Genomic DNA, 26,555 nt, shown 5'->3' with positions numbered 1-26,555 from the left:
TGGAGCATTGTGACTACATATAGGCTGGTGCACCAACCTCTAATCTCTCCTTTCTGACAGCATGCCAAAAAGTAAAAAAATGTACATGGTATTGATCTTCATTCAATCCCGAGCACCGCAAGTCTTCCTGTTACTTAAATAATAAAATAACTGTTCTCTTTTATTTTTTATGCTTCCCTATAAAAAAAATTACAAAATCAATTTTTTTTTTTTTTACAAGGTGGTCACCACTTATCAAGGCCCGGAAGTCACTCAGGGATAAGGGTTATTGCAAGTACAGTACGTTAGTGTGGAGATTTGATGAAGTGTTTACTTAAGGGGGCGGTTCATTAGGAATTTGTTTACGTTGGACTTGAAGACATCCAAGTTGTAGTCAGGTGGGAAGCAGGCAGACGGAACAGAGTTCCACAGGCGTGCAGTTCTAAGAAAGAAGCTTTGTTCATGGAATCCACGTTTTGATTTAGGCACAGATAAAGAGTGGGGGAAAATTTTCACAGTGGTTTCAGCTAGACGGGTGTTTTTCGTGAAAGATTGGCGAGGGGGGGACCAGAGATTGGAGTTCAGACAAGCACCTGCCATGGAAATAACCATAAAACAAGGATAGGCTCGCAACGTCTCTTCTGTGGGAGAGAGGTTGCAGGGTAGAGAAAAGGGCATCCCCCACTAAGCCACAAAGTCTATTTTGTACTCTGTCAAGGCAGGATAGGCTGTTTTTAGCAGCTCCTGCCCAGATATGGCAGCAGTATTCCATCCTTGGACGTACTTGGCTTTTATATAGATAGAGAATTGCATCAGTAGTGAGATATCTTCTGGAGCGGTAGAAGGATCCCACCATCTTTCCAGCGACCTTGGCAACAGACTTGATGTACGTGTTCCATTTCAGATCAGGAGTAAAGGACAAACTTAGAAGCTTGTCAAAACACGAGGCTTCTCCTAGACGAGAGCCATCCATTTCAATTGATGCCAGGGATCAGAGCGTTGATGATAGGAGTTTGGTTTTAGATGCATTAAAGGTGTAGTATTGATCTTTCTAAGACACTTTCTAAGACTAAGAATAATAGTGTAATGACAGAGCCCAAGACTGAGGATGCTTGAAAGAAGCTTTATTTTACTGAGAACTATGTAATGATGAGCCACTACGAGTACTATTGTTGAATTATCAAAAGAAAGAAAGAAAGCTCAAGGGAAGTTACTTATTTCCGGAGAGCATAAGCAGAAGTTAGAGTTCTTTTTTTTTTCAGCACATTCTCCTCCACTCAGTGAAGTTTGGGTTTGTATGATTGTCTTGGTACATAAAGCTACATGGAATCTCAGGAGCGAGTTTCTGTTTAAGCTGAAAAAAAGAAAAAGCAACAAAAGTTCAAAGCTGATAGTTTTCAGCTAAATATGGAGGGCTTCGACAAACTCTAGTAGAGCATCAAAGATTCAGCACCTCATCGTCCTCTGATGATCAACTGAGTGGGGAGGAGTAGAAGTCGAATTCTCGAGGCTGAAGTTTTCGAGTGCATTTGACAGAGGATCTGAATTGTTGGACTGCAAAGGTGTATTCTGTAGTTGTTGGTTTTGCGGCACAGGATTTAGTTCTGCCTCCAAACTGCTCATCCTATCACCCAATGGAGGCATAGGGATATTGGCAATGTGGCATATGGATACTGTCGTCTCTTGTCCATCATTGAAACGAACATGAGCATAGTTAGGACTGACTTCAAGTAGGTCTACAGTCTTTACTAGGGGCTCGTATTTGCTTCCACATACATGTCACTTTAAAAGGACAGACTTAGCATTTATTAACCAAGTGATTATGGAATCTCCAATGGCTGATTTTCTTTGGAAATTGAAGAGACGTTCGTAGGGAATACAATTAGTGGAGGTGGAAAGCAATGAGCGAATGCTGTGCAATGCTACTTCTAGTACTCTTTTCCAATTTGTAAAATGAAGGTTTCTCGACCGCAGAGCCAGGTTTACCATTTGCCAGATGATACCATTATATCTTTCTACTTGTCCGTTACCTTGAGGATTGAAAGTAGTCATTCGACTAGTAGCAACGTTCAAGAAAGCAAGAATTCCTTTGGTTCGTCTGACAGGAAAGGCTGTTCTATGATCAGAATGTACAAAAGAAGGATTTCCAAATATGGAGAATAAGTTAGTTCAATGTTTCCGGATAGTTATAGCTGAAACATTGGCACAGGGGAAAGCAAAAGGAAAGCGCGAGTATTCATCAATGACTGTCAGTATGTATCGGTTGCAAGACTTTGAAGGTAATGGTCCTTTGAAATCCACACTTATTCTTTCAAATGGCTGATAGGCTTTTACGAGAATCTGAGGTGCCACCTTAAAGAACCTAAGTTTTACTTCAGAACAAACTCGGCAGGATTTTGTAACTGCTCTCAGTATGGTTATCCCTGGATGGCACAAGTGTGTGCAAACAATGTAATTTTCAGCAGAGGTGGTAGAAGAACAAATTCGAAATCAGATGTCTGCAGCAACATTTTGTTTCGTCTTGGCGATAGGCAATATCATAGCTAAAACAGGCAAGTTCTAGCTTCCATCTTGTAATCTTCTCATTTTTTATTTTGCTCTTTACTTTGGAGTCGAACATCAAAGAAACCGATTTTTGGTCAGTGATCAACTTAAAATGCTTCCCAAAACAATAAATTTTTTTAAAAATCACCTCTACAATTGCATAGGCCTCCTTTTCAACCGCAGATTGCTTCTGCTCGGTAGAGGTTGAAGTTCCTAAAAAGAAGGCCATTGGCCACAAGTTCTGGGTTAGAGAGGCAGTGATGACATGCTTTGAAGTATCAGAGGAAGAGAAGAGTCTATGGCAACTAGGGAAGATTTAGCAATTTCTTTCTTCAGGTCCCTAAAGGTGTCAGTGTTTTCCTTATTGAGGGGACATTTGGTAATATTGGTTGGGGGATGTAATTTCTCAGAGAAGTTAGATATCCACATTGAATAGTGAGAAAACATTCTCATAGCTTGTCGAAGAGAAAGAAGCTCTTGAAAGACAGGTAAGTCCATCAATCCTTTGAGCTTGTCAGAGTCTGGTTTGACTGAACCGTTGCTTATAGTATACCCAAGGAAGTCTACAGAAGCAAGAGAGTAGTGGCACTTGCTTTCATTCAGTGTTAGTTCATACTTTGCCACAGCCTCCATAAAACTTTTTCAATTGGTATCATGCTCAGCCTGATTTTCCCCACAAACTGTAGCATTATTTCTTGGAGGTCTTTTCATTTGATGATATCATTGATGACTCATTGGAAGCTTGCTACTCCATTGATTACTCCAAACGGAATTCAACAAAACTGGTTGAGGGATCCAGAAGTTTTGAAGGCTATGTATTTTTGTTCTTCCAGTTTGATGGCAACTTGATGATAAGCACTGGTTAGATCAAAAATGCTAAGCACTTGGTAAGTGGCAATCTCATTTACCATGTCCTCCATTCAGGGAAGAGGATAAGCATCTGAGAGTAATCCACAATAAGTCTCTTCTTGTGATTCTCAGGAGAGAATTTGGGTTCACCATAGAGATTGAAAGGGTCATATATATATATATATATTTAAATATATATACATTTAAATTAAAATGTTTAAAATTCAACGCTATTTCACACGGTTAATAGTAGCCGAATGGATACGGCCTCTGCTAATCGAGCCAGAGATGTCTCGTGTCTCGTGTCGCGGGGTTCGAATCGTTCGACTGGTAGTAATCGTGACACCCTGCACTGAAGAATCCCGAAAGGATGAAACACTAGTGTCTGTAGGTATTTAATTATTATAGTAAAAAAATAATTATGACAGCCCCTTTAAGAAATTCGTTTCTTATCGTTGAGCACTTTCCGTTGAATTAAAAGTCGGTCAATTTAGCTCTTATGCGTAGATCATCGTATAACGATTTGATCACTGTCTGTCTGACGTAATGAACATTTAAATTAAAATGTTTAAAATTCAACGCTATTTCACACGGTTAATAGTAGCCGAATGGATACGGCCTCCGCTAATCGAGCCAGAGATGTCTCGTGTCTCGTGTCGCGGGGTTCGAATCGTTCGACTGGTAGTAATCGTGACACCCTGCACTGAAGAATCCCGAAAGGATGAAACACTAGTGTCTGTAGGTATTTAATTATTATAGTAAAAAAATAATTATGACAGCCCCTTTAAGAAATTCGTTTCTTATCGTTGAGCACTTTCCGTTGAATTAAAAGTCGGTCAATTTAGCTCTTATGCGTAGATCATCGTATAACGATTTGATCACTGTCTGTCTGACGTAATGAACATTTAAATTAAAATGTTTAAAATTCAACGCTATTTCACACGGTTAATAGTAGCCGAATGGATACGGCCTCCGCTAATCGAGCCAGAGATGTCTCGTGTCTCGTGTCGCGGGGTTCGAATCGTTCGACTGGTAGTAATCGTGACACCCTGCACTGAAGAATCCCGAAAGGATGAAACACTAGTGTCTGTAGGTATTTAATTATTATAGTAAAAAAATAATTATGACAGCCCCTTTAAGAAATTCGTTTCTTATCGTTGAGCACTTTCCGTTGAATTAAAAGTCGGTCAATTTAGCTCTTATGCGTAGATCATCGTATAACGATTTGATCACTGTCTGTCTGACGTAATGAACATTTAAATTAAAATGTTTAAAATTCAACGCTATTTCACACGGTTAATAGTAGCCGAATGGATACGGCCTCCGCTAATCGAGCCAGAGATGTCTCATGTCTCGTGTCGCGGGGTTCGAATCATTCGACTGGTAGTAATCGTGACACCCTGCACTGAAGAATCCCGAAAGGATGAAATACTAGTGTCTGTAGGTATTTAATTATTATAGTAAAAAAATTATTATATATATATATATATATATATATATTTACCAGTGGTGAAAAAACCGGACTAGAGTACTCAATGTGTAGCCAGAGCAGTATATAGGAAATTTATTACTGTGAGTCCAGAATAAGTTTACATATTGTTTCAGCTAGGGGGAATCCTCAAAAAGAAGAGGAAATATTCGACTAGCTTCGTCAGAATTCATAGATGGACTCTGACGAAGCTAGTCGGATATTTCCTCTTCTTTTTGAGGATTTCCCTCTAGCTGAAACAATATGTAAACTCATTCTGGACTCACAGTAATAAATGTCATATATATATATATATATATGATAATACCTTTCTTTAGCATATAGGTTATTTCTGATTTAATAAATTCAACATTCGAGTATGTCTCCTGGATTTAACTGCTATTGGGTGACAGTCTGAGGTTAGGTTTGTAAAGAGAGAGGGGTAAGGAACATTTTTAATAGCAGTCAGCCCACAAACGGGAAAGAGGATTCTCTGAAAGGCATTTCTACTGAAAATTGTTGGTTTAGAAATTTATGCCCGAGAATAATATCACTGCATAGATTGCCCATAATCATTAGCTTGACATTATCATACTCCCTTCCATTTAGACTTAGAGATACAACAGAATGTCCAAGAGTAGAGGACGGATAGAAATTGCTGGCCATCAAAATTCTCTCAGAACTTAGCGAGACTGCTAACCCAAGTATCTTATCAGGATTGATAAAATTTCCAAAGCTCTCAGTATCAACATGTATCCTCATATGTTCATTTTTGATTTTTTCCCATAAGGATGAATGAGATAGATTCTCAGAGAAATTTAAAGAAGGAAGTAATGAAGCTAGAAGAGACCCACCATAATTTATAGCAGCTGCCATTGGATATCTGCAGACACGTGCAAAATGTTCCTTCTTACAGTTTTTACATTGGATTTCTGACAGAGCACCTCGCCTGGTCATGTTTTGGATTTCCACAAAAGAAGCATTTCTGTCCTGAGAATGCTGCTACTGTGGGTTGCTCTTCGCACCTAGACTGGTCATCCTCTTCTTCTCCTGTTTTAGATGTGGATATAGATGCAATCAAGGAACTGAGCATATATTGTCAATTGTTTTTAGGCTATTTCCAGCGTGAGAGCTTGGTTGAATGCAGTATGTAAGTCAAGTTTCTTGTTCTCCAAAATCCTCTGTCTGATGGGGGATGACGAAATTCCGTTTATAAATGCAGCCCTGATGTATTCATTCTTCGCATCACAGGCTGGAAATCACAGTCCTTGGCGAGTTCTTTCAAAGACTGTAAATATTGGTCCACGCTTTCATTTGTTTGTTGGCCATGAGTTGCCAATAAATGCCAACAGAAGATGCTGTTTTTAGGCTGAACAAAAACTTCCTTGAGGGCATGCATCACTGGCTGGTAGTCATTAATGTCAGAAATGTGTTTGAATATTGTCGGAGACACCAGGTTAATTAATAAATTGACTTTTTACTCGTCCATTAGTTGTGAACAGCTAATCGCTTCGAGAAAGATGGTGAAAGATCTCTTCCAGTGTCACCACATGTAAGCAGCGTCCATTTTCGTGGGGTCCAAATCCAGATGTTCGGGTTTCAAGTACTTCTCCATTCTTTTTTTTTTTTACATGGAAGTCACCACTTATCAAGGCCTGGAGGCCACTCGGGGATAAGGGTTATTGCGTGTACAGTAATCAATGGGACAGTATCGTAGTAATCGTTAGTAATGGAGATCTGATAAAGTGTCTTACTTAAGGGTGCGGTTTATCAGGAACTTGTTTATGTTGGACTTGAAGTCATCCAAGTTGTAGTCAGGAGGGAAACAGGATACCGGAAGAGAGTTCCACAGGCGTGCACTTCTAAGAAAGAAGCTTTGTTCATGGAATCTACATTTTGATTTAGGCACAGATAAAGTGGGGAAAATTACTGACAGTGGTTTCAGCTAGACGGGTGTTTTTTGTGAAAGATTGGCAAGAGGGGACCAGAGATTGGAGCTCAGACGAGCACTTGCCATGGAAATAACGATAAAACAATGACAGGCTTGCAACGTCCCTTCTGTGGGAGAGAGGTTCAGGGAAGAGAAAAGGGCATTCCCCACTAGGCTACAAAGTCTATTTTGTACTCAGTCAAGGCAGGATAGGCTGTTTTTAGCAGCTCCTGCCCAGATATGGCAGCAGTACTCCATTCTCAGTAAAATAAATTGTAATGAAAGAGCTCAAGACTCAGGATGCTTGAAAGAACCTTTATTTTGCTGAGAACTACGCAGGGATGAGTACTGCCATTGATTTAATAAAAGAAATGAAGCTCAAGGGAAGTTACTCACTTCTGGAGAGCATAAGCAGAAGTTAAAGAGTTCTTTTTTTTTTTTTTTTCAATACAAATAGGCATCTTTGGTTTGTGAGAATCATTATTCATTCTTCTTAGCTCCTAGTATCAAGTAGATTCATGCCTTGTCTGAAGCGATTTCCATAAAAAATAGAAAATTTTTTATTTACTATTAATGCGATATTTCCAAAAGTACTTAAGATCTTTGATATTTCAAAATGAGAAATTCTGCAATGTATTTATGATGTATAGACAAAATTTTTTTTTTTTTTTTTTTGATAACGATAAAAATTGAAGATGCTGATTCCAAATCCACAACTAGATTGGCTCTTAAATTTAGTTTAATTGTGATACCAGAACACACACATACACAATTTTACTTTATATATATATATATATATATATATATATATATATATATATATATATATATATATATATATATATAAATAGCATTAATTTTGAAAGTAGCAATAATGTGCTGAAATGTTTAGCATAACCAGTATACAACTGGTTTTACTAACATTGCCTTTTCTCATCCTAATTTTAATCGAGTTTTTATCACTTGTAAATGTATCACCCGTATATGTATATTTTAATCGACTTTTCATTGACCCTTTTTATCATTCGTAATTATATATTTCACTTCTATTTTTAATATTTTATCTCCACCTGATGATGATTCAAGAAAGAATCGAAAGCGCTCGTGTGAACCATGGAACATTTGTAAATACCTTTTCATCTTGAAGTTTCGAAAGATCGAAAAAAAATGAAAAAAAGAATCATTAAGCAAGATATCTCTGTTGTTTTTAATAATGTTTGCCTGAATGAAGGAATGCTGCCTAAATACACAAATATATATATATATATATATATATATATATATATATATATATATATATATATATATATATATATATAGATAGATAGATAGATAGATAGATAGATAGATATTATAAATAATCAAAAATGATTTTATACAATAATAATAAGGTGTTTTGAAATAATGCCGAGCAGCAATTTTTTTCAAGATTCTTCTGAAGTTGATATAAATGCTATTTGTGTTATATGGGACATTAGTGCATTGTGTTCCAAAACAGACAAAAAGGTTTCCACTCTTATCCTTATTTTAACATGTAGAAAAAACAATCCAAAAACTGTGTTAAAATTTGTTAATGGAATGAATGACACTTTTACAAAGTGTTCACAGCTGGAATTATTATGTGTGTTTTCCATGCCTCTTTGAGCACCCTCTCCCCTTTTGAATGACTCAACTCTTAAACACGCACACGCATATATATATATATATATATATATATATATATATATATATATATATATATATATATATATATATATAGTCTGGAATTGGCAGCAAAAGTAGGTCATTATCCACAACAGTTTTAAGGATTTTTATGCTCTACATAAAAAGATAAACATACAAAGAAGCGGACAACACACAGACACACATGCATCTGTGTGTGTGTGTGTGTATATATATATATATATATATATATATATATATATATATATATATATAGAGAGAGAGAGAGAGAGAGAGAGAGAGAGAGAGGTTGCATAACGTGTTTGAAGATAGGTTTATACAAACACAAAAATAAATGACTCTTAAAAGACGATAATGTCTTTTTATTGGAAAACGTTTTGGAAAATAATAAATTTTTTTGCTTTGCAATTTTATTCATTAAAATCTCCTTTAGCTTTGATAACGGATTTTATGTGAAGCTAAAATTGCTTCTATGCTGACATTCAATGATCCTTGTTCATATTGAGCATTGCTCTATGTAGACTTTTAGAGATTATTTGTTGTTATAAATGTACTTATTGACCTTTTTCTCAACTATGTTCCATACACAGTAGTCCAAAAGATTTGTGATCTGAGGGAAAAAATTTTTATTTGTATTATTTTGGTTATTATCTTAATCAAGTTGTAATGAATGGAGAGATAACTCATGTTTTACTTGTTTTATATGTTAAATAGCTGGTCGCACCACTCATACCTTTGTGTAAAATATGGAATGCTCTTGTGTCAGACGACACTGGTTTAAAAGTTGGATATTTAAAAAAAAAACTAAGTGAGTTGAGGAAGATACAGCCGATTCTAAGGATACATCAGGAAAAAAACATCCTGAATTACATTTGGCATGAATGTGCCTTATTTATAGAACTAAGGAATGACAATGTTAGAATGCAAAATAATGAATGCAGTGTGGTTGAAAATTCAGTTTATCTAATCTTTAAAACTAGCGTTATTTTATTAAAGATGCCAAACTATATATAATTTTTTCAGAGGTAGGAACATGTAATGTGAGTCTTAAATACAGACTTAGATTTGATGACGTCAAATCAAATCTGGAAAGTATAGGGATATGTGTGCAGAACAGGGGACTTTGATGTTCTGGTCAAAATGAAAGAATGGATGAGAGTGTTTGAGTTAGCAGATGTAGAACAGTTGAAGCAGTAGAGCCAGTAGAGGGGAAGACCAAGGAAAACATGGGATGAAATGATAAAGATGGACTTGGGAGAAAAAGGGATAATTAAAGATATGGCAAGAAATAGATTAGTTTAGAAATCGATTGCTACAAAGTGTTCAACACATGTTGGCATGTAAAACTGATATTAAAGAAAATATGATGATATCTATAATATGATGATATTTATAATTTGATTATATCTATAATTTGATGATATCTATAATATGATGATATTTATGATATGATGATATCTATAATATGACGATATCTATAATATGATGATATCTATGATATGATGATATCTATAATTTGATGATATCTATAATTTGATGATATCTATAATTTGATATCTATAATATGATGATATCTATAATATGATGATATCTATAATATGATGATATCTATAATATGATGATATTTATAATTTGATTATATCTATAATTTGATGATATCTATAATATGATGATATTTATGATATGATGATATCTATAATATGATGATATCTATAATATGATGATATCTATGATATGATGATATCTATAATATGATGATATCTATAATATGATGATATCTATGATATGATGATATCTATAATTTGATGATATCTATAATTTGATGATATCTATAATTTGATATCTATAATTTGATATTTATGATTTGATGATATCTATAATATGATGATATCTATAATTTGATGATATCTATAATTTGATATCTATAATATGATATCTATAATTTGATGATATCTATAATTTGATGATATCTATAATTTGTAAATGGACACTTTGTAGATTTATGTAGTGAACAGAGGACATGATAACATGATAGCAGAGATTCTTTTAAATTCCAAATTCCTTAATCATTTGTAATAATTAACCAATTAAGTCTCAGGATATGAATTGAATTATCTCCCTTTTACAGATTGGCTGTTTGGAATCTCTAAAGCTAGATATAATTTTGAATTGAGAAGGCAGAGGAAAACATGGGATGAAATGAAAAGGATGGACTTGAAAGAAAGATAAATAAAGATCCGAACAGAGATAGTTTAGTTTGAGAGTTAATTTCTGAAGGCTGTCCAATACATGCCAGCATGTGAAACAGATGTTAAACAGATGTTAAACCGATGATGATGATGATGATGATGATGATGATGATGATGATGATGATGATGATCGATTGAATTGGTTTGTTAAGTCTGTACATGTACAAGCTTAGCATGAATTACATGTGGGAACACATATTAACATTCTTCAATAATGATAAACATAGGAAAAGTACAAGAACAAATAAAATGAACTTTTAAAATATTGAAACATGAATTGGTATTTGAACAATTAAATCTACAAAAAGGCAGAATAGATGCAAAAAACAAATCATTATGATTAAAATTATCCACAAGATTGATATTGCGCTATCATTGTTTTTGTTTTTTTTCTTTTTTATTTACTTTTTTTGAAAAATTTCTATTTTGTCAATTTTTGCAGAATGTTTGGTTTATTTTTTTTGTATTATTAAACTAGAATTTGTCTAGTCATCACCAGATGCAGAGATGAACTCTTCTTGTAGTTCTTGTAGTCTCTTTCTCACAGAAGAGTACTAAACTATTTTTACTGTATCATTATATGCTCATGATAGGTGCACAACCGAGTTCCAATCATTGGTCCCTCCCCCCTGTATAACATTCTCGTCTGGCTATAACCTCTCTCTCTCCCCTTCTCTCTCTGCCAAAGACCAAAGAGAACTTTTCACTAAGTTTCTTTCCTAGAACCTCCCATTTGTGGAACAAGATACGATGAGTCTGCTTCCCAATCCACTACAGCATGATCATCGTCAAGTTTAGCATAAAAAATATTTGTTGAGCTGCCTTCTTGGAAAATCAAAATATTTAAACAATCCGCTGCTTATTCCATCTAATGTTTCCAATCTTCTTGTGACGTTAACCAATATACAACCAGAAATTCTATTAAGTGGACCCCCCCTCCAATTCTTGATAACATGATCTATAAGTTACAAAAGAAAGTTTCTCAGTTCCTATTTTTTCCTTAATTCTTGGCTCGATAATATAGCGCAAAAATGATGATTTCACAGATTAGTATTGGAGTAAATAAACATAAGTTCCTTGAATTACTTAGTCTACACATGAGTAGATCAAGTAATCCCAGGGGTTACCTGATCCCTTGGAATTATTTGGTTTCTTGGGGTTATGAGGTTGCTGGGTTATAAAAATAAGTCCCTATGGGATTAGTTGGTTCATTTGGGTGAAAACACATTTAAGTTTTACTGTAATTCGAACCTTGTATATGTGTGATAACATCACCACCTTATAACCAGAAAAAAAAAATGATTACTTAGGCGAACTGAGAAATTAGATAAACAGATCTTATTCACACAGTAATTTGGTTAGCAAATGGCTTATACATTTATCCTTTATTATTGCCAATTTTTATTGTTTAAATACCAATTCCAATTTCAATATTTTAAAAGTTCATTCTATTTGTCATGTACTTTTTCAAGTTTATTATTATTTATTCTAATTATTTATTATTTAATGTTGTACCTGCATTTTTTGGTTGTGTCCACTTTTTTTAGAGACAATATCAAAACATTATTTAATCAGTATGATGATTGCCTAAGATAACTGCAACACTTATTTTCATCAATAAAATGTTTTTCATTTCAATCCATATCTATATAAAGTTAGGTATATATACATTTTTATATATCTGTATGTAAATGATTTACTCCTAAACTAATTAACCATTATGAATTTTGAAACGTCACTGTTAGGCGTAAGAGTGGGTAATGTGGGCCATATTTAATTGAGGTTTATGCAAAGGAAGCAAACATCGAAGTCATTTGTGAAAATTTAGATATGTTCGAGCTTTACAAAATTTTCACAATCAGTATTCGACATTAATGAATAAATTTCCCCCAAGTTTCAGTTTCTTCAAGTATTTTAACAAATAATAATATGGGTAAAATCGCCCATTTGAAAATTTGAATATTTCAGATTTACATTAAATTTGATCTATAATCATTGGACACCAATTAAGCAAGATTCCCTGAATTTCAATTCCTTTTTAAGACTTCTTAAACTTAAGCCTCAAATTATAAATATTTTCTAGAATTAAAATCATGTAAAGAATTTTGATAAAAATAGAAGTAAGGATTCTAAACATAAAGTTTAGTATAATTTTAAAGGGACATAAAATGGCACAAAACTGTTCTGCTTGAGGAAATAATTACGGGTATTCTTTTCGTATTTCTATTAAATGTTGAATAACTTTAAATAGAAAATTTGAATTTCTATAAACTTACAAGTTTACCATAAATAGCATGTCTTTCTGCTCGTACACAGCGGTAATTTTTCTCCTCATAATTGATCCCATGCTCTCTGATTCCCATTGGATCCTTGAAGAGGGACAGAAAATAGGTGATGACTTCATTGTCCAACTGTAAAAGAAATAAAAATATATTAAACTGCTTTTCATTTATAACGATGAAGAATGAATGGTGTCTGTTCTCTATTATAATTAAAGACTCATTTGATTCCAAAGCTGAATTAACAGACGGCATCAAATTTTTACGTAGAAATACCTTTAATTTAAGCTGTGCAGAAAAGGAATTAAAACAGAAAAGAATCAATTTTTATAAAAATCGACATGTTCCTTGGTAAATTTATCACATCGTTGATGATTCAGGGAAACCAATAAAATTCATTTAGCCTTGGTTATATCCTCACTTTAACTGCAATGAGTGATAAAGCATTATAAGAAGTAGTCCGATAATTCTTGTATCCCTATGATTCTGATTGGCTGATGGAGTCAATCACTTCAGTCGTACATATGTACAAAGAAAAATAGTACATCAAAATATGTGGATTATTTGGATTACTGTTATCATCTTGGGTTTCATTATATAGCGTTTTAGCCGATGAAACCTCCGACCTTCTTCAGGTGTGTCTTGTTAAACTTGGGAATCTTTCAGTTAAACTCGGGAATTTGCACAGAATTTCGAATGAAACATGATCATGGATGACGAATTGAAAACATGCTATCGCAATAGATTAAATAAAGGGTTCTGTTTTAAATTCTGTGCAGATTCTTTAGTTGAACAAGATACAAATCAAGAAGGTCGGAGGTTATATCAGCTGAGACAACAAGATGAGAACAGTAGTCCAAAGAATCCGAATTATTAATCCTCAAACCAATCATATCCAAAACATAAATGCATACATTCAATATAAAATGATTCAACAACAACCCTTGGCATGCTATAAAACCTAACAACAATGATTGACATGCTATAAAACCTAAAAGCAACACTTGACATGCTATAAAACCTAAAACAACCCTTGACATGCTATAAAACCTAACAACAATGTTGGACATGCTATAAAACCTAAAAACAACACTTGACATCCTATAAAACCTAAAAACAACACTTGACATGCTATAAAACCTAAAAAAAACCAAAAAAACAACACTTGGCATGCTATAAAACCTAAAAACAACACTTGACATGCTATAAAACCTAAAACAACACTTGACCTGCTATAAAACCTAAAACAACCTTTGGCATGCCATAAAACCTAACAACAATGATTGACATGCTATAAAACCTAAAAACCACACTTGACATGCTATAAAACCTAAAAACAACACTTGACATGCTATAAAACCTAACAACAATGATTGACATGCTATAAAACCTAAAAACCACACTTGACATGCTATAAAACCTAAAATAACCCTTGGCATGCCATAAAACCTAACAACAATGATTGACATGCTATAAAACCTAAAAACCACACTTGACATGCTATAAAACCTAAAACAACCCTTGGCATGCCATAAAACCTAACAACAATGATTGACATGCTATAAAACCTAACAACACTTGACATGCTATAAAACCTAAAAACAACACTTGACATGCTATAAAACCTAAAACAACCCTTGACATTCTATAAAACCTAACAACAATGTTGGACATGCTATAAAACCTAAAAACAACACTTGACATGCCATAAAACCTAAAAAAAAAAAACAACACTTGGCATGCTATAAAACCTAAAAACAACACTTGACATGCTATAAAACCTAAAACAACACTTGACATGCTATAAAACCTAAAACAACCTTTGGCATGCCATAAAACCTAACAACAATGATTGACATGCTATAAAACCTAAAAACAACACTTGACATGCTATAAAACCTAAAACAACCCTTGGCATGCCATAAAACCTAACAACAATGATTGACATGCCATAAAACCTAAAAAAAAAAAAAAAAAACAACACTTGACATGCTATAAAACCTAAAAACAACACTTGACATGCTATAAAACCTAAAACAACCCTTGGCATGCCATAAAACCTAACAACAATGATTGACATGCTATAAAACCTAAAAACAACACTTGACATGCTATAAAACCTAAAAACAACACTTGACATGCTATAAAACCTAAAACAACCCTTGACATGCCATAAAACCTAACAACAATGATTGACATGCTATAAAACCTAAAAACAACACTTGACATGCTATAAAACCTAAAAACAACACTTGACATGCTATAAAACCTAAAAACAACACTTGACATGCTATAAAACCTAAAACAACCCTTGACATGCTATAAAACCTAACAACAATGATTGACATGCTATAAAACCTAAAAACAACACTTGACATGCTATAAAACCTAAAAACAACACTTGACATGCTATAAAACCTAAAACAACCCTCAACATGCCATAAAACCTAACAACAATGATTGACATGCTATAAAACCTAAAAACAACACTTGACATGCTATAAAACCTAAAAACAACACTTGACATGCTATAAAACCTAAAACAACCCTTGACATGCCATAAAACCTAACAACAATGATTGACATGCTATAAAACCTAAAAACAACACTTGACATGCTATAAAACCTAAAAACAACACTTGACATGCCATAAAACCTAAAAAAAAAAAAAAACAACACTTGGCATGCTATAAAACCTAAAAACAACACTTGACATGCTATAAAACCTAAAACAACACTTGACATGCCATAAAACCTAAAACAACACTTGACATGCCATAAAACCTAAAACAACACTTGACATGCTATAAAACCTAAAACAACACTTGCCATGCTATAAAACCTAAAACAACCCTTGGCATGCTATAAAACCTAACAACAGTGATTGACATGCTATAAAACCTAAAAACAACACTTGACATGCCATAAAACCTAAAACAACCTTTGGCATGCTATAAAACCTAAAAACAACACTTGACATGCTATAAAACCTAAAAACAACACTTGACATGCTATAAAACCTAAAACAACCCTTGACATGCTATAAAACCTAACAACAATGTTGGACATGCTATAAAACCTAAAAACAACACTTGACATGCCATAAAACCTAAAAAAAACCAAAAAAAACAACACTTGGCATGCTATAAAACCTAACTTGCCGTGCCATAAAATCTAACAACAATGCTTGACATGCTATAAAACCTGACAACAATGCTTCACATGCCGTAAAATATTACAACAATGCTTGACATGCCATAAAACGAAACATCAATGCTTGATCCGCCATAAAACCAAACATCAATGCTTGATCCACCATAAAACCTAACAACAATGCTTGACATGCCATAAAACGAAACAACAATGCTTGATATGCCATAAAACATAGCAACCTATCAATAAATCTTGCTAATTAACTGTATTTATTTTTCTGGTGAGGATTGATAATTCGTATTATTTGGATTCTTTGAACTACTGTTCTCATTTTGAGTTTTATTTTTACAAAGTTTTGGTTGATCTAACCTTCGACCTTCATCAGGTCATGAATCTTTCTGTCGAACTTGGAAGTCTGCACAAAACCTTTTTATTTAATCCATGAGGTTGTATTCTCTTATCCTGTCATCCATGACTGGGTGTACGTCGTAAGTAACTTGCAATTATATTTTTTAGTGTTTTCCGATGAGGTTGAACCTTCAATCTCCAAAAGAGTGTAGTTTACAATTGAATTTTACCAAGTATTTTGTCCACCATGCTATGGGATCTTGGAAACTTTGTGGACAGTTCCTTGCAAATGCAAGAACCCGTGCCATAGTGGATAAAGTATTCAGTTGTAAGTTACACTCTTTTAGAGGTTGAAGGTTCAATCTTCAGTGTGGGCAACACTCAAAAATACAATTGCAAATGACTTAGGATTTCTACCCAGTCATGACTGATGAAATGAAAGCATGTCACTGCCATAGACAAGATAGTTGCATAAAAACATGAATTGCGTCACTACCTGTTTCTTAGAAACATCAAAAAAAAACAAAACATTTATGATCATCTATGAAAATAATCAAAAACAATGACAACGAAAAATAAGGCTGGCAGTTATTTCAGTTGCCGATTGTCTGTGAAGTTTGATTGATCTTCCAGGTTCACTTTTATTGTTCACGTTAAAAAGCAATCAAATCAAGTAAAAAGAGAACTCGAAAATAATTAGTCAGTAACTTTTAACATAAAATCGAATTCTTTTAACCAGAGTTGAAGTATCAGAAGAAGTGAACAAAATCTTATTCTAACATGTAAAACAACTTTATTGAGTCGTGTTTGTTATGATGTAAATAAAAGGAAAAAGAAAGAACAGAATGTTGGTAATGGAATACGTCCATTACATTCTTTTGAATGTTGCAAGGTCGGTCTCCTGGCGGCGTTTGTTGCTTGGAGACCTGGGTAGAAAGTACCAGTAAAGAATCTATTCTTGACAATCAGCCCAACAGATGCGGGGGCCAGGAACTGGCCCAATACTTGTCAAATTGAGGTACACTGTTTGAGTATTACCTAGGAAGTCCACCTTCCCAAACCTTGCCACCCAGCTTTTGTGTGGGGCAAGTTTTTTGCTTGTTGATTGAGGCGCCTCTACTGGGAAATGCCGATGGGGATGCCCAGGCAATTTTTACTTAGATTACCCCTTCTTTAAGGGCGCTGGCTGGACATCTCCACTTTCTGACCCTGTGTCACATCTTGCTAAGGTGGGCAGCAAGTCAATATCTACATTCATGAGTATAAACGGAAACAAAAAGGTCAGAAAATCCATGCCGTGTTAAATGTTTTGTTAGTGGAAAATAGAAAAGAGTTCATATATGAAAGAAGGATTAATGTCCTGCTTGTAAGGGAAGGAAACGTTCATACACAGGTGTTGAAGTCAGGGTGTGCATAAGTAGTTACGTAGATATGTGTGTGTTTGTGTTATATTAAGTTCATATATGTGCAACGGTCGCCATACTGAATTCTTGGGTCTCGAAGTTGAACCTAGGGCCATAGGACCAGGAAGTTTCTATTGCATGCAAAGAGAGAAGTGTGGGAGTTGAAAGAAACCCTGTGGAATGTGTCAGCTCGTTAGTGGTTTCTTGGCCAAAAATGAGAAAAAGTCTTGTTGACACTGCCTTTTATCAACTTCAGTAGTGTATTCAACTCGCTTGAAAGATTATCTCTGGTTGAGCAAGTCAGAAAGGAAGTTAAATACTTGCGCCAATTAGTGCTGAGCTTAAAAAACTAAGCAGAGATTAAAAATTGTAATGGTGACTCATTGGAGCCACAGCGTTTCTGCTGTTGATGCTGCTGTTGTTTGTAGTGCGAATGCTACAAATGTAAGGTCTAACTTTGACTCCCAGAATTCCAAAATATCTGACTGCTTTATTTTGTAATCTTTTACTAGCTACACATATCCAACGTTGCCCGGGAGTGTATTTACTTGTAATTTGATTTGCTTTCCTTTTTTTTTAACTATGACGCCTAGCCTCAAGTATTAATTTCTTGTTTCAATCAAAACAAATAACTTTGTATAGACAAAACCAAAGTTATATCCCTTTTTTTATTAAGATGGCAGCCATAGAAACATAATTCTGATCCAGTCAAAGTATTTTCTCAAAGGAGTTAAATTCAATTATATTTTATTCTTCTTAACAAAATGCTGCAACGATCAACAAAAAAAAACCTGATATTGATTTTGTAGGAAAAAGGTTATCGAGAACAAAAAAGGATAAAAAGATTTACTTTACTTGAATTTTATATGTTGATACCCCACCCCTCACTTCAGAATAAGCTGTTGGCTTTAAACATGTACAAAAACATTTTTCGAAATTCATGTACAGCTCAGGGAACAATGATGACATTAAAGTTTGTAATAAATGAATCTTATTATTTTCTAAACACCAAAAAAAAAAAAAAAAAAAAAAAAAAGGTTTGGGTGATTTGTATCAAGTAGGTCTTACTGTTTCAGAATTCTGTTAGGATTCAACTTGAAACATTTGCATTCTCATGCCATCACATAAGCTTATTTTATCAGAAAAAAAAGGCTGCCGGGTGCTTAGATAACAAAACAGAAGACTTAAAAAAATATATTTCCTTAAAAACTTCCCCCTTTTCTCCATCTCTCTCTCTCTCCAACTTTCTTTCCTCCTTCTCTCTAACTCTTCCTCCGGTTTTCTCTAATCCAACTCTCTGTCACTCTTTCTGGCCACTGGTTCAATAAAGTTATAGGAGGGAAAATAGAAAGCAAGAAGAAAAAAAGATGACTGACTATTTGACCTAATTTCAGGGTTGTTTTTGAGACAACTATCAGTAAGAATGAAAAAAAAAGAAGTAATTTTTATTCCCATGCACTAATTTGGTCACTGGTGATCTCAACAGAATTAATACTATATTTCTTTTTTTTTTTTACCATAACTAGTTCAGGGCCACACTGAATCTGATAATATAAAGTTTGTAACTGTATCTTGTTTAGTTTCTTACCTTTAGTCGGACATGCAAACAGACTTATGACTTCTATTCAAATAATAGATGTCAAAACACAAAATATGCGTGCAAGTTAAAATATCATAAGTTGCTAATTTATACATTAAATATAGAAACGTTGGGACTAGAGTTATTTCCCTTGGGGAGAAAATCATGTTTCAGAGCAGAATTATACCCCTTCAGTAAAACGAGCTTAGATCCTCAAATCTCATTGTGGATATTTTCTGGGAACTCTTGTACCAACATGGAGTTGAGAATTAAGACTAGTTTCTTCTTCATTTATTCATCAGACAGGCAAAATTGACTTCTAAAAGTAAAAAAAAAACACAAAGCAATTCAATAATTCACGTTACCTATTAACATGAATAACTTGTGCATTTTTATTGTATAGAAACAATGTATTTTTGTATGATACTCACTGCCAAATATTATTCTTGTGTTTCAATCAAAACAACTCTGTATAGACAGATACAGAGTTATGTTCCGTTTTTTTAAGATGGCGGTCATAGGAATTGCTTGTCTCATTTTAATGTCAGACTATAGTAGATGAAATTTCATTTTATCTTTTTATTTTCTGAAAAATGTTATATTGCCAATGTATTACATAGTGAATTTTAGCAATATACTCAGAAAAGTAATTAAAAGTCTATACCCATGCATTGTAAATCTTGATAAAATAGAATATTAAATATACATATTTTACAGACAGAAGAGATGTGATGTGTAAGTTTACAAATAAAAGTTAATTATCTGCTAAAGAATTCCATAAATGATTGAAAAGTGTGACTTTATATATGAAAAAAAAAAATCGCAATCTTGAATGTTACATTTTTACTCTAATTCTAAACTAAACTAATTAACAACTAGTTGATCTACTGTTGCGGTCTCAAATCACCACTCCAATAATGTCAATAAACTCAAATCCCAATCAGCAAAAAAAACTGACACTCCTCAAAACACGTCACAACCATGTGCGCTAAAAATTACAATGCCCGTTTTCAAACAACAGAGAAAACACAAAAACTTCATCTTTCACGGACTAAAAAAAAAACAAAGGACTATTATTTCGAACCTAAATTAAAATAAATACAGTTAATAAACATCGGACACACTTTTAACTGTAAGTAATATGGTGTGAAATGAATTATTGCTATTCATTGTTTAGTAACATCATCACTGGCCATGGAGCTTGTAGCATGAATGGCTCTCCACAAAGCTAGTGGCTTTCACAGAAAAATCTCCAGTTTGGCCGACTTGATACACATCAAGTCAGACGACCCAGTCGCCATGGGGATCAGGAGCAGCAGTAGCAGTACCCAAACACCCCTTTTTAGGACTGTTTAACAAACTAATTATGTAATTTACAAATTACTAGAATGCAATGCACACTCCACTCTCTACTGCTGCCTGTTAGGGACTCCTCCTCATAGTCTGCCCACCAGTTCCTGAACCTGCTTCAACTATGGCTCACTTCTAGTGCCTTCAACTCACTTCTGCAGCAACCAGCACCTCTAGCTCACTTCAACAACTCCAGTTCATTTTTGGTACTTCACTTCTAGTTCACTCCTGTAGCTTCCAATAACTCCAGCAGTGACTTCAGCTTGCTTCTGTAGCGATTCCAGTTTACCCCTGAAGCCTTCAGCTACTCACAAGTCAAGCTACCTGTTCCAGTGTCCATCGACGTCAAGCTATCCGCACCAGCGCCCACTAATGTCCAGTTACCTGCTCCAGTGCCCACTAACTCCAGTAATCTGTCCGAGTTCCCACTGACGTCCAGCTACCAGTTCCAGCATCAGACCCCATCTATATCATTCAAATCAACCTGAGGCACATCACCTTAAGTACACAATAATTTCAACACCATGAAACGCCCATTTTCGCTTCGGCTGATCCTGATCTCCTTCGCCATTCATTTTACTTTTTTGGGGTAAACAATAAAACATGGTACACATCTTCTTTAAACGATCATCTTTATTTGTAATTCTTTTTTGCTATTACTGTTAACTCTTTGCCTTGTGTTTACTTTCTTAGTTGTATGGTTGATTGGCACCTTTACACTCTTTCGGCCCAGATCAAAGTGTAGTATCTATTCCAATTGCTACACTTCGGTTTTTTGTTCTTGGTTAGTGAAGGAGAAATTCTTCACGACTGAAACAATTTTAATTTTTGTTCCTTCCCCTACATTAAAAACCGACCTTGGTGTCCAACTCCATCCTCGTGGGGAGGCAAGTAAATAGGAACACTACCTAGCATTTTCTGGGTAATCAAATATGTTGAACATCATTAATAAAACTTCAAAAAGGTGTGAATGTTACATTTTGTTCATTTATAGGTTAAATCGAATAAGTATTGATCTAACGTTTTTTTTTACAAAAATAAAACATTTATTAAAAAAAAATAGTTATCAGCAATGAATTACTATACTAGAAGTAATTGATTCAATATATTATATAAAAAGTGAAAATTGTTTGCAGTCGCTTGATGCAAAATAGCAATAAACGACCATTGAGATCCAGCTAATTTTTATTGAGCACCATGTTTATTGTTTAAAGGCAATCTTATTTTATCATGTGATATAAAAAAAAGTTTGCCTATTCGATTTCAATTATTGATTTATTCATTTGAACAAGAAGTAATATTCTGTTTCATCACAGATTTTCTAATTATAAAATTTCTGGACATTTTTAAATTAAAAAATTCTAGAACTTCTGAATTTCAGAAAGTTGAATCATACGAGATTTCTCAGCACTCATTAAAACATTTTATTTTGCCAGGTTTTAAATATAAAAAAAAACAAATCTGTTCTTGACTTATTTTTTTTTTGATTGATTGAGATTGTCGGACTGACTTCCTCATCTTGGTTGTTATCGTCACAACGTTTCGGCCGTTTTGCTCTCCAGCCTTCATCAGGTGTTTTGTATCGAACTGGGGAACCGTTTGTTAGGAGTCTCGAACCCAACCCTTTATTATTATTATGGGGGTACCATGTTCGGACTCCAGCTAGGCTCTGGGACATAGTTGCTGATTCTCTGTTTTGAATGTTACTTTTTCACTGCCTTCGTTCAGGATTGGTGATGTATGGCCAAGTGGTCCTAGACGTTGTATCAAAGTTTACAGTTACCCAAAGTTGCTGAGTTCAATCCTGAACGAAGGCAGTGAAAAAGTAACATTCAAAACAGAGAATAAACAACTATGTCCCAGAGCCTAGCTGGAGTCCGAACACGGTACCCCCGTAATAATAATAAAGGGTTGGGTTCAAGACTCCTAACAACCGGTTCCCCAGTTCGATACAAAACACCTGATGAAGGCCGCAGAGTAAAACGATCAAAACGTTGTGATGATAACAACCAAGATGAGGAAGTCAGTCCGACAATCTCAATCAATGTAAACACCTCATCTCAAAAAAAAAAAAAAATACAGACAATTATTCTTTTTTTTTTCTTCAATTTTTTTGTATTTTTTTCTAGTTCAAACAATGGGCATTACCCCTCAGTCTTAGGTAGCTTAGTAGAAATTTATTTTCATGTCAGCATTTAGATATAAATTCTGATTTTTCGTTTAGTAGATTTATTTGTGCTAGTAATGTAATTATCACTATTTTCTCTTCTAAACAGAGTATACAGTATTTTAAGTTATTGTTATAAGCTGTTGCTATTTTCACAGTATTCCATGTAATTTTTAGTGCTTTGTAGCATGATTCTTTTAGCTATCATATGTACCTAAACAGTGCTGACTGTGTGCTTTTTACTTGGGAGTCACCACTTATCAAGGCCCAAAGGCCGCTTGGGGATAAGGGTTAATGAATGTAAGGTGGTAGTGTAGTAATCGTTAATGGTGTAAATGAAGTTCAACCAGAAAGCAAGCCAGTGGAACAGTGTTCCACATGCAGGCAGTTCTGGGAAAGAAACTTTGTTCATGGATCTGTGTTTAGATTTAGGCACAGTTAGAGAGTGGGAGAAATTGTACATAGTGTTGTAGTTAGTTGAGTATTTTTGTGAAAGTTTGGCAAGAGGGAATGATAGATTGGAGTTCAGTCAAGCACTTGCCATGAAAATAACGATAGAGCAGAGACAGGTTCGCAACGTCTCTTCTGTGGGAAAGATGTTGCAGGGAAGAGAAAAGGGCATCACTTACTAGGTTTTAGAGCCGGTTTTGAACCCTATCAAGGCTGGATAGGGCACACCAAGCAACTCCTGGTCAGATATGGCAACAGTACCCCTTCTTAGGGAATACCTGGCTCTTATACATAATAAGATTGAGGATTGCATCAGCAATAAGATACCTACTGGAACAGTAGAGTGATTGAACCATTTTTCCAGCGATCTTGGCAACAGATTTGATGTATGTGTCTCATTTCAAATTAGGAGTGAAGGTCAGTCTCAGAAGCTTGTCAAGACATGTGTTCAATGTTTTTCTTACTAAATAAGCGTTTGTTTCCAAGTGTCTTAATCATATGTACAATATTAAAATATGGTACTTGGCACTATTCCAAAGACACTTATTACACAAAACCATTTAATAGGGTGATCATCCCTGTGCACCTATTGTTTTATAAATACATTCACGTGTCCGTTTTTATTAATTTTTTTCTGTTTTATTATATTGCTGATGATTAATGAATTACATTTTATTTTATTTTAGATTCTAAGATTCTTGAGTTTCATATTTTTAGTGTTGAAGAATTTCTTTTTAATTCAGGGGAATATTCTCATGTTTAACAAGAAGAAACGACATCACTTTCCAATGTTCCTATTTTGTTTAGATTAGTTTTGTGATAGATAGTTGATTTTTTTCAAACCGCTCAATTCTGTCAACGTGCTCCTACACATCTTGATAAATATGTCTTTTTAAATGTCCATGTAATTAGGACCTTTGATATGTACGTATATTTTGGTGTATTACTTTTAAGCACAAATAAATCCGGTTATATTTTACTAGCAGAACCCGTGTACAGGCATTGCCCCATGAAAGTATGCTCTTTTTTTTTTTTTTTTTTTTTACAAAGGCATCACCACATTATCAAGGCCCAGAGGCCACTCAAAGATAAGGGTTAAAGAGTGTACAGTAGAAGTTGGTCAATATAGTAATCATTAGTAATGAAAATTTGGTAAATTTAATAACTTATATGGAACGGCTCATCAAGAACTTATTTACCTTAGACTTGAACACAACCATATTGTAGTCAGCCGGAAAGCAGGAAAACGGAAGACAATTCCACAGGCGTGCAGTTCTAAGAAAGAAGCTTTGTTCATGGAATCTATGTTTAGGTTTAGGCACAGATAAAGAGTGGGGGAAATTATTGATAGTGTTTACAGCTAGACGAGTGTTTCTTGTGAAAGTTTGGCGAGGGGGGACCATAGATTGAAGCTCAGTTGAACACTTTCCATGAAAATAACGATACATCAGAGACAAACTCGCAACATCTCTTCTGTGAGATAGAGGTTGTAAGGAGGAGAAAAGGACATCTCCTACGAGGCTACGAAGTCTATTTTGAACTCTATCAAGGCAGGACAAGTCCTTTCTAGCAGCTCCTGCCCAGATGTGGCAACAGTATTCCATCCTTGGACGTACCTGGCTCTTATATAGATAGAGAATAGCATCAGCAGTGAGATATCTACTGGATCGATAGAAAGATCCCACCATTTTTCCAGCGGCCTTGGCAACAGATTTGATATACGTGTTCCATTTAAGATCAGGAGTAATGGTCAAGCCCAGAAGCTTGTCAAAACTTGAGGCCTCCTGAAGACGAGAGCCATTCATTTCAATTGATGACAAATGTGGATTAAAATGTTGATACCACCTGTGAAATAAAACAAAAAAAAAAAACAATCCAGCTCCGATTGTTAGTGGGAGCCACTGTCAGCTCAGTAAAATAGTGGACACTCGTGCCTGTGGGCAAAATAAATGAACCATGCCGAAGTAACAACGTTAGCATCTATAAACCCATTCTTAACATGGGAATTTGATTATGTGCTGTGATTATTCTGTCTTTTCACCTAACGTGTCAACATTGTGTCATGAGGAAAAGAAATAACCAAAAAACACTGTTGCAGGCCTGAACAATGATTCTAACAGGCTTAAAATATTTCCTTTTAACTTTGTAGTAATTTTTTCTGGAGATTATCATCGAGGACAGGCTTAATTTTCAGATTAAAAAAGAAATTTAAGGTAGTATTTTTAATGACTGTAATAGTCAGGGAGCAATTTGTAATGATAACGTTCTAATAACTGGAACAGACACTTTTTTTCCACGTCAATTGTTAATGCTACTTCTAGCCTTTAAATGTTTCCCTTTTCTGTTGGAAAAAATGGTATATGATCAAGGTATTTTGGTAATATAAAAGCTAAGCATATCATCTATGGTAAGCACCATAGAAAAATGCGAAAAATTGAAAAGGAAAAATCTAAATGCTACTGGCAGCACAACAGGAGTGGCCAAAGAGTGGGTGTTCACTATAGTAGAACGTTATAATTCCAAATTTAAGCCAGTAAGCACTGATGATCGCCTGTAAAATTTACGAATAAATGAAAAATAAAAAAGTAAATGATAGGGGCAGCATTGTTTAGGTCCACTAATTCTTTTGTTTTTTTTTTAATTATTTTACAATCTGAAAGTTATGTGTGCTTTAAAGATTCTGAAAGGGTAATCGTGTCCAACAGCTGACTCTAATTGGGTTGTCATACTCTACTAAACGTTTGAAGCTAAAACTTTCAGAAAAAAGGCCAAAAGAAAAGGTCAAATTGATAAGTATAGCCAGATTTTCACAAATAAAAAAGCAAAATTGGAAAAACAAATAGTATGTGCATAAATGTATAAACATTTATGCATTTTACACGTCATTATATTTATATTTTGTGTGCCTATGTAGATTGTTGATGTTTTAAACCGACGCACTTCATATATATTTATATATTGAAGAGCTTAGCTTCCAAATACTTGCGTGTTTTTTATTATGATTTGATCTGAAAATAAATTATGGAATTTTATCAAAAAAATATGTTGAGCAAATAAAATAGTTGACAAAAAATAAGCTTGTTTTATTTCGTTCAATAAACTTCCATATTTTTTGTTTCAGCAT

The 26,555-nt window shown here is 34.4% G+C and overlaps 1 protein-coding gene across 4 annotated transcripts in view; it reads right to left on the bottom strand.

Annotated features, from left to right (window-relative positions):
* The window catches only part of LOC145249608 (profilin-4-like), a 151,873-nt gene that overhangs the window by 25,968 nt on the left and 99,350 nt on the right, over positions 1-26,555 (bottom strand). For 3 of the 4 annotated variants that reach the window (XM_080111324.1, XM_080111323.1, XM_080111322.1), the window contains exon 3: positions 12,979-13,113. In XM_080111324.1, coding sequence (XP_079967450.1) covers positions 12,979-13,113 — 135 coding nt within the window. The remainder of the gene's footprint in view (positions 1-12,978; positions 13,114-26,555) is intronic. The other variant, XR_013863554.1, reaches the window with a different exon arrangement.

The sequence above is a fragment of the Euprymna scolopes genome, chromosome 28, assembly GCF_053919585.1.
Source record: "Euprymna scolopes isolate OS-2025 chromosome 28, ASM5391958v1, whole genome shotgun sequence".
In the NCBI taxonomy this organism is placed as follows: domain Eukaryota; kingdom Metazoa; phylum Mollusca; class Cephalopoda; order Sepiida; family Sepiolidae; genus Euprymna; species Euprymna scolopes.
Note: the sequence above shows the minus strand (reverse complement) of the source record. Positions and strands in the feature narration are given on the sequence as shown.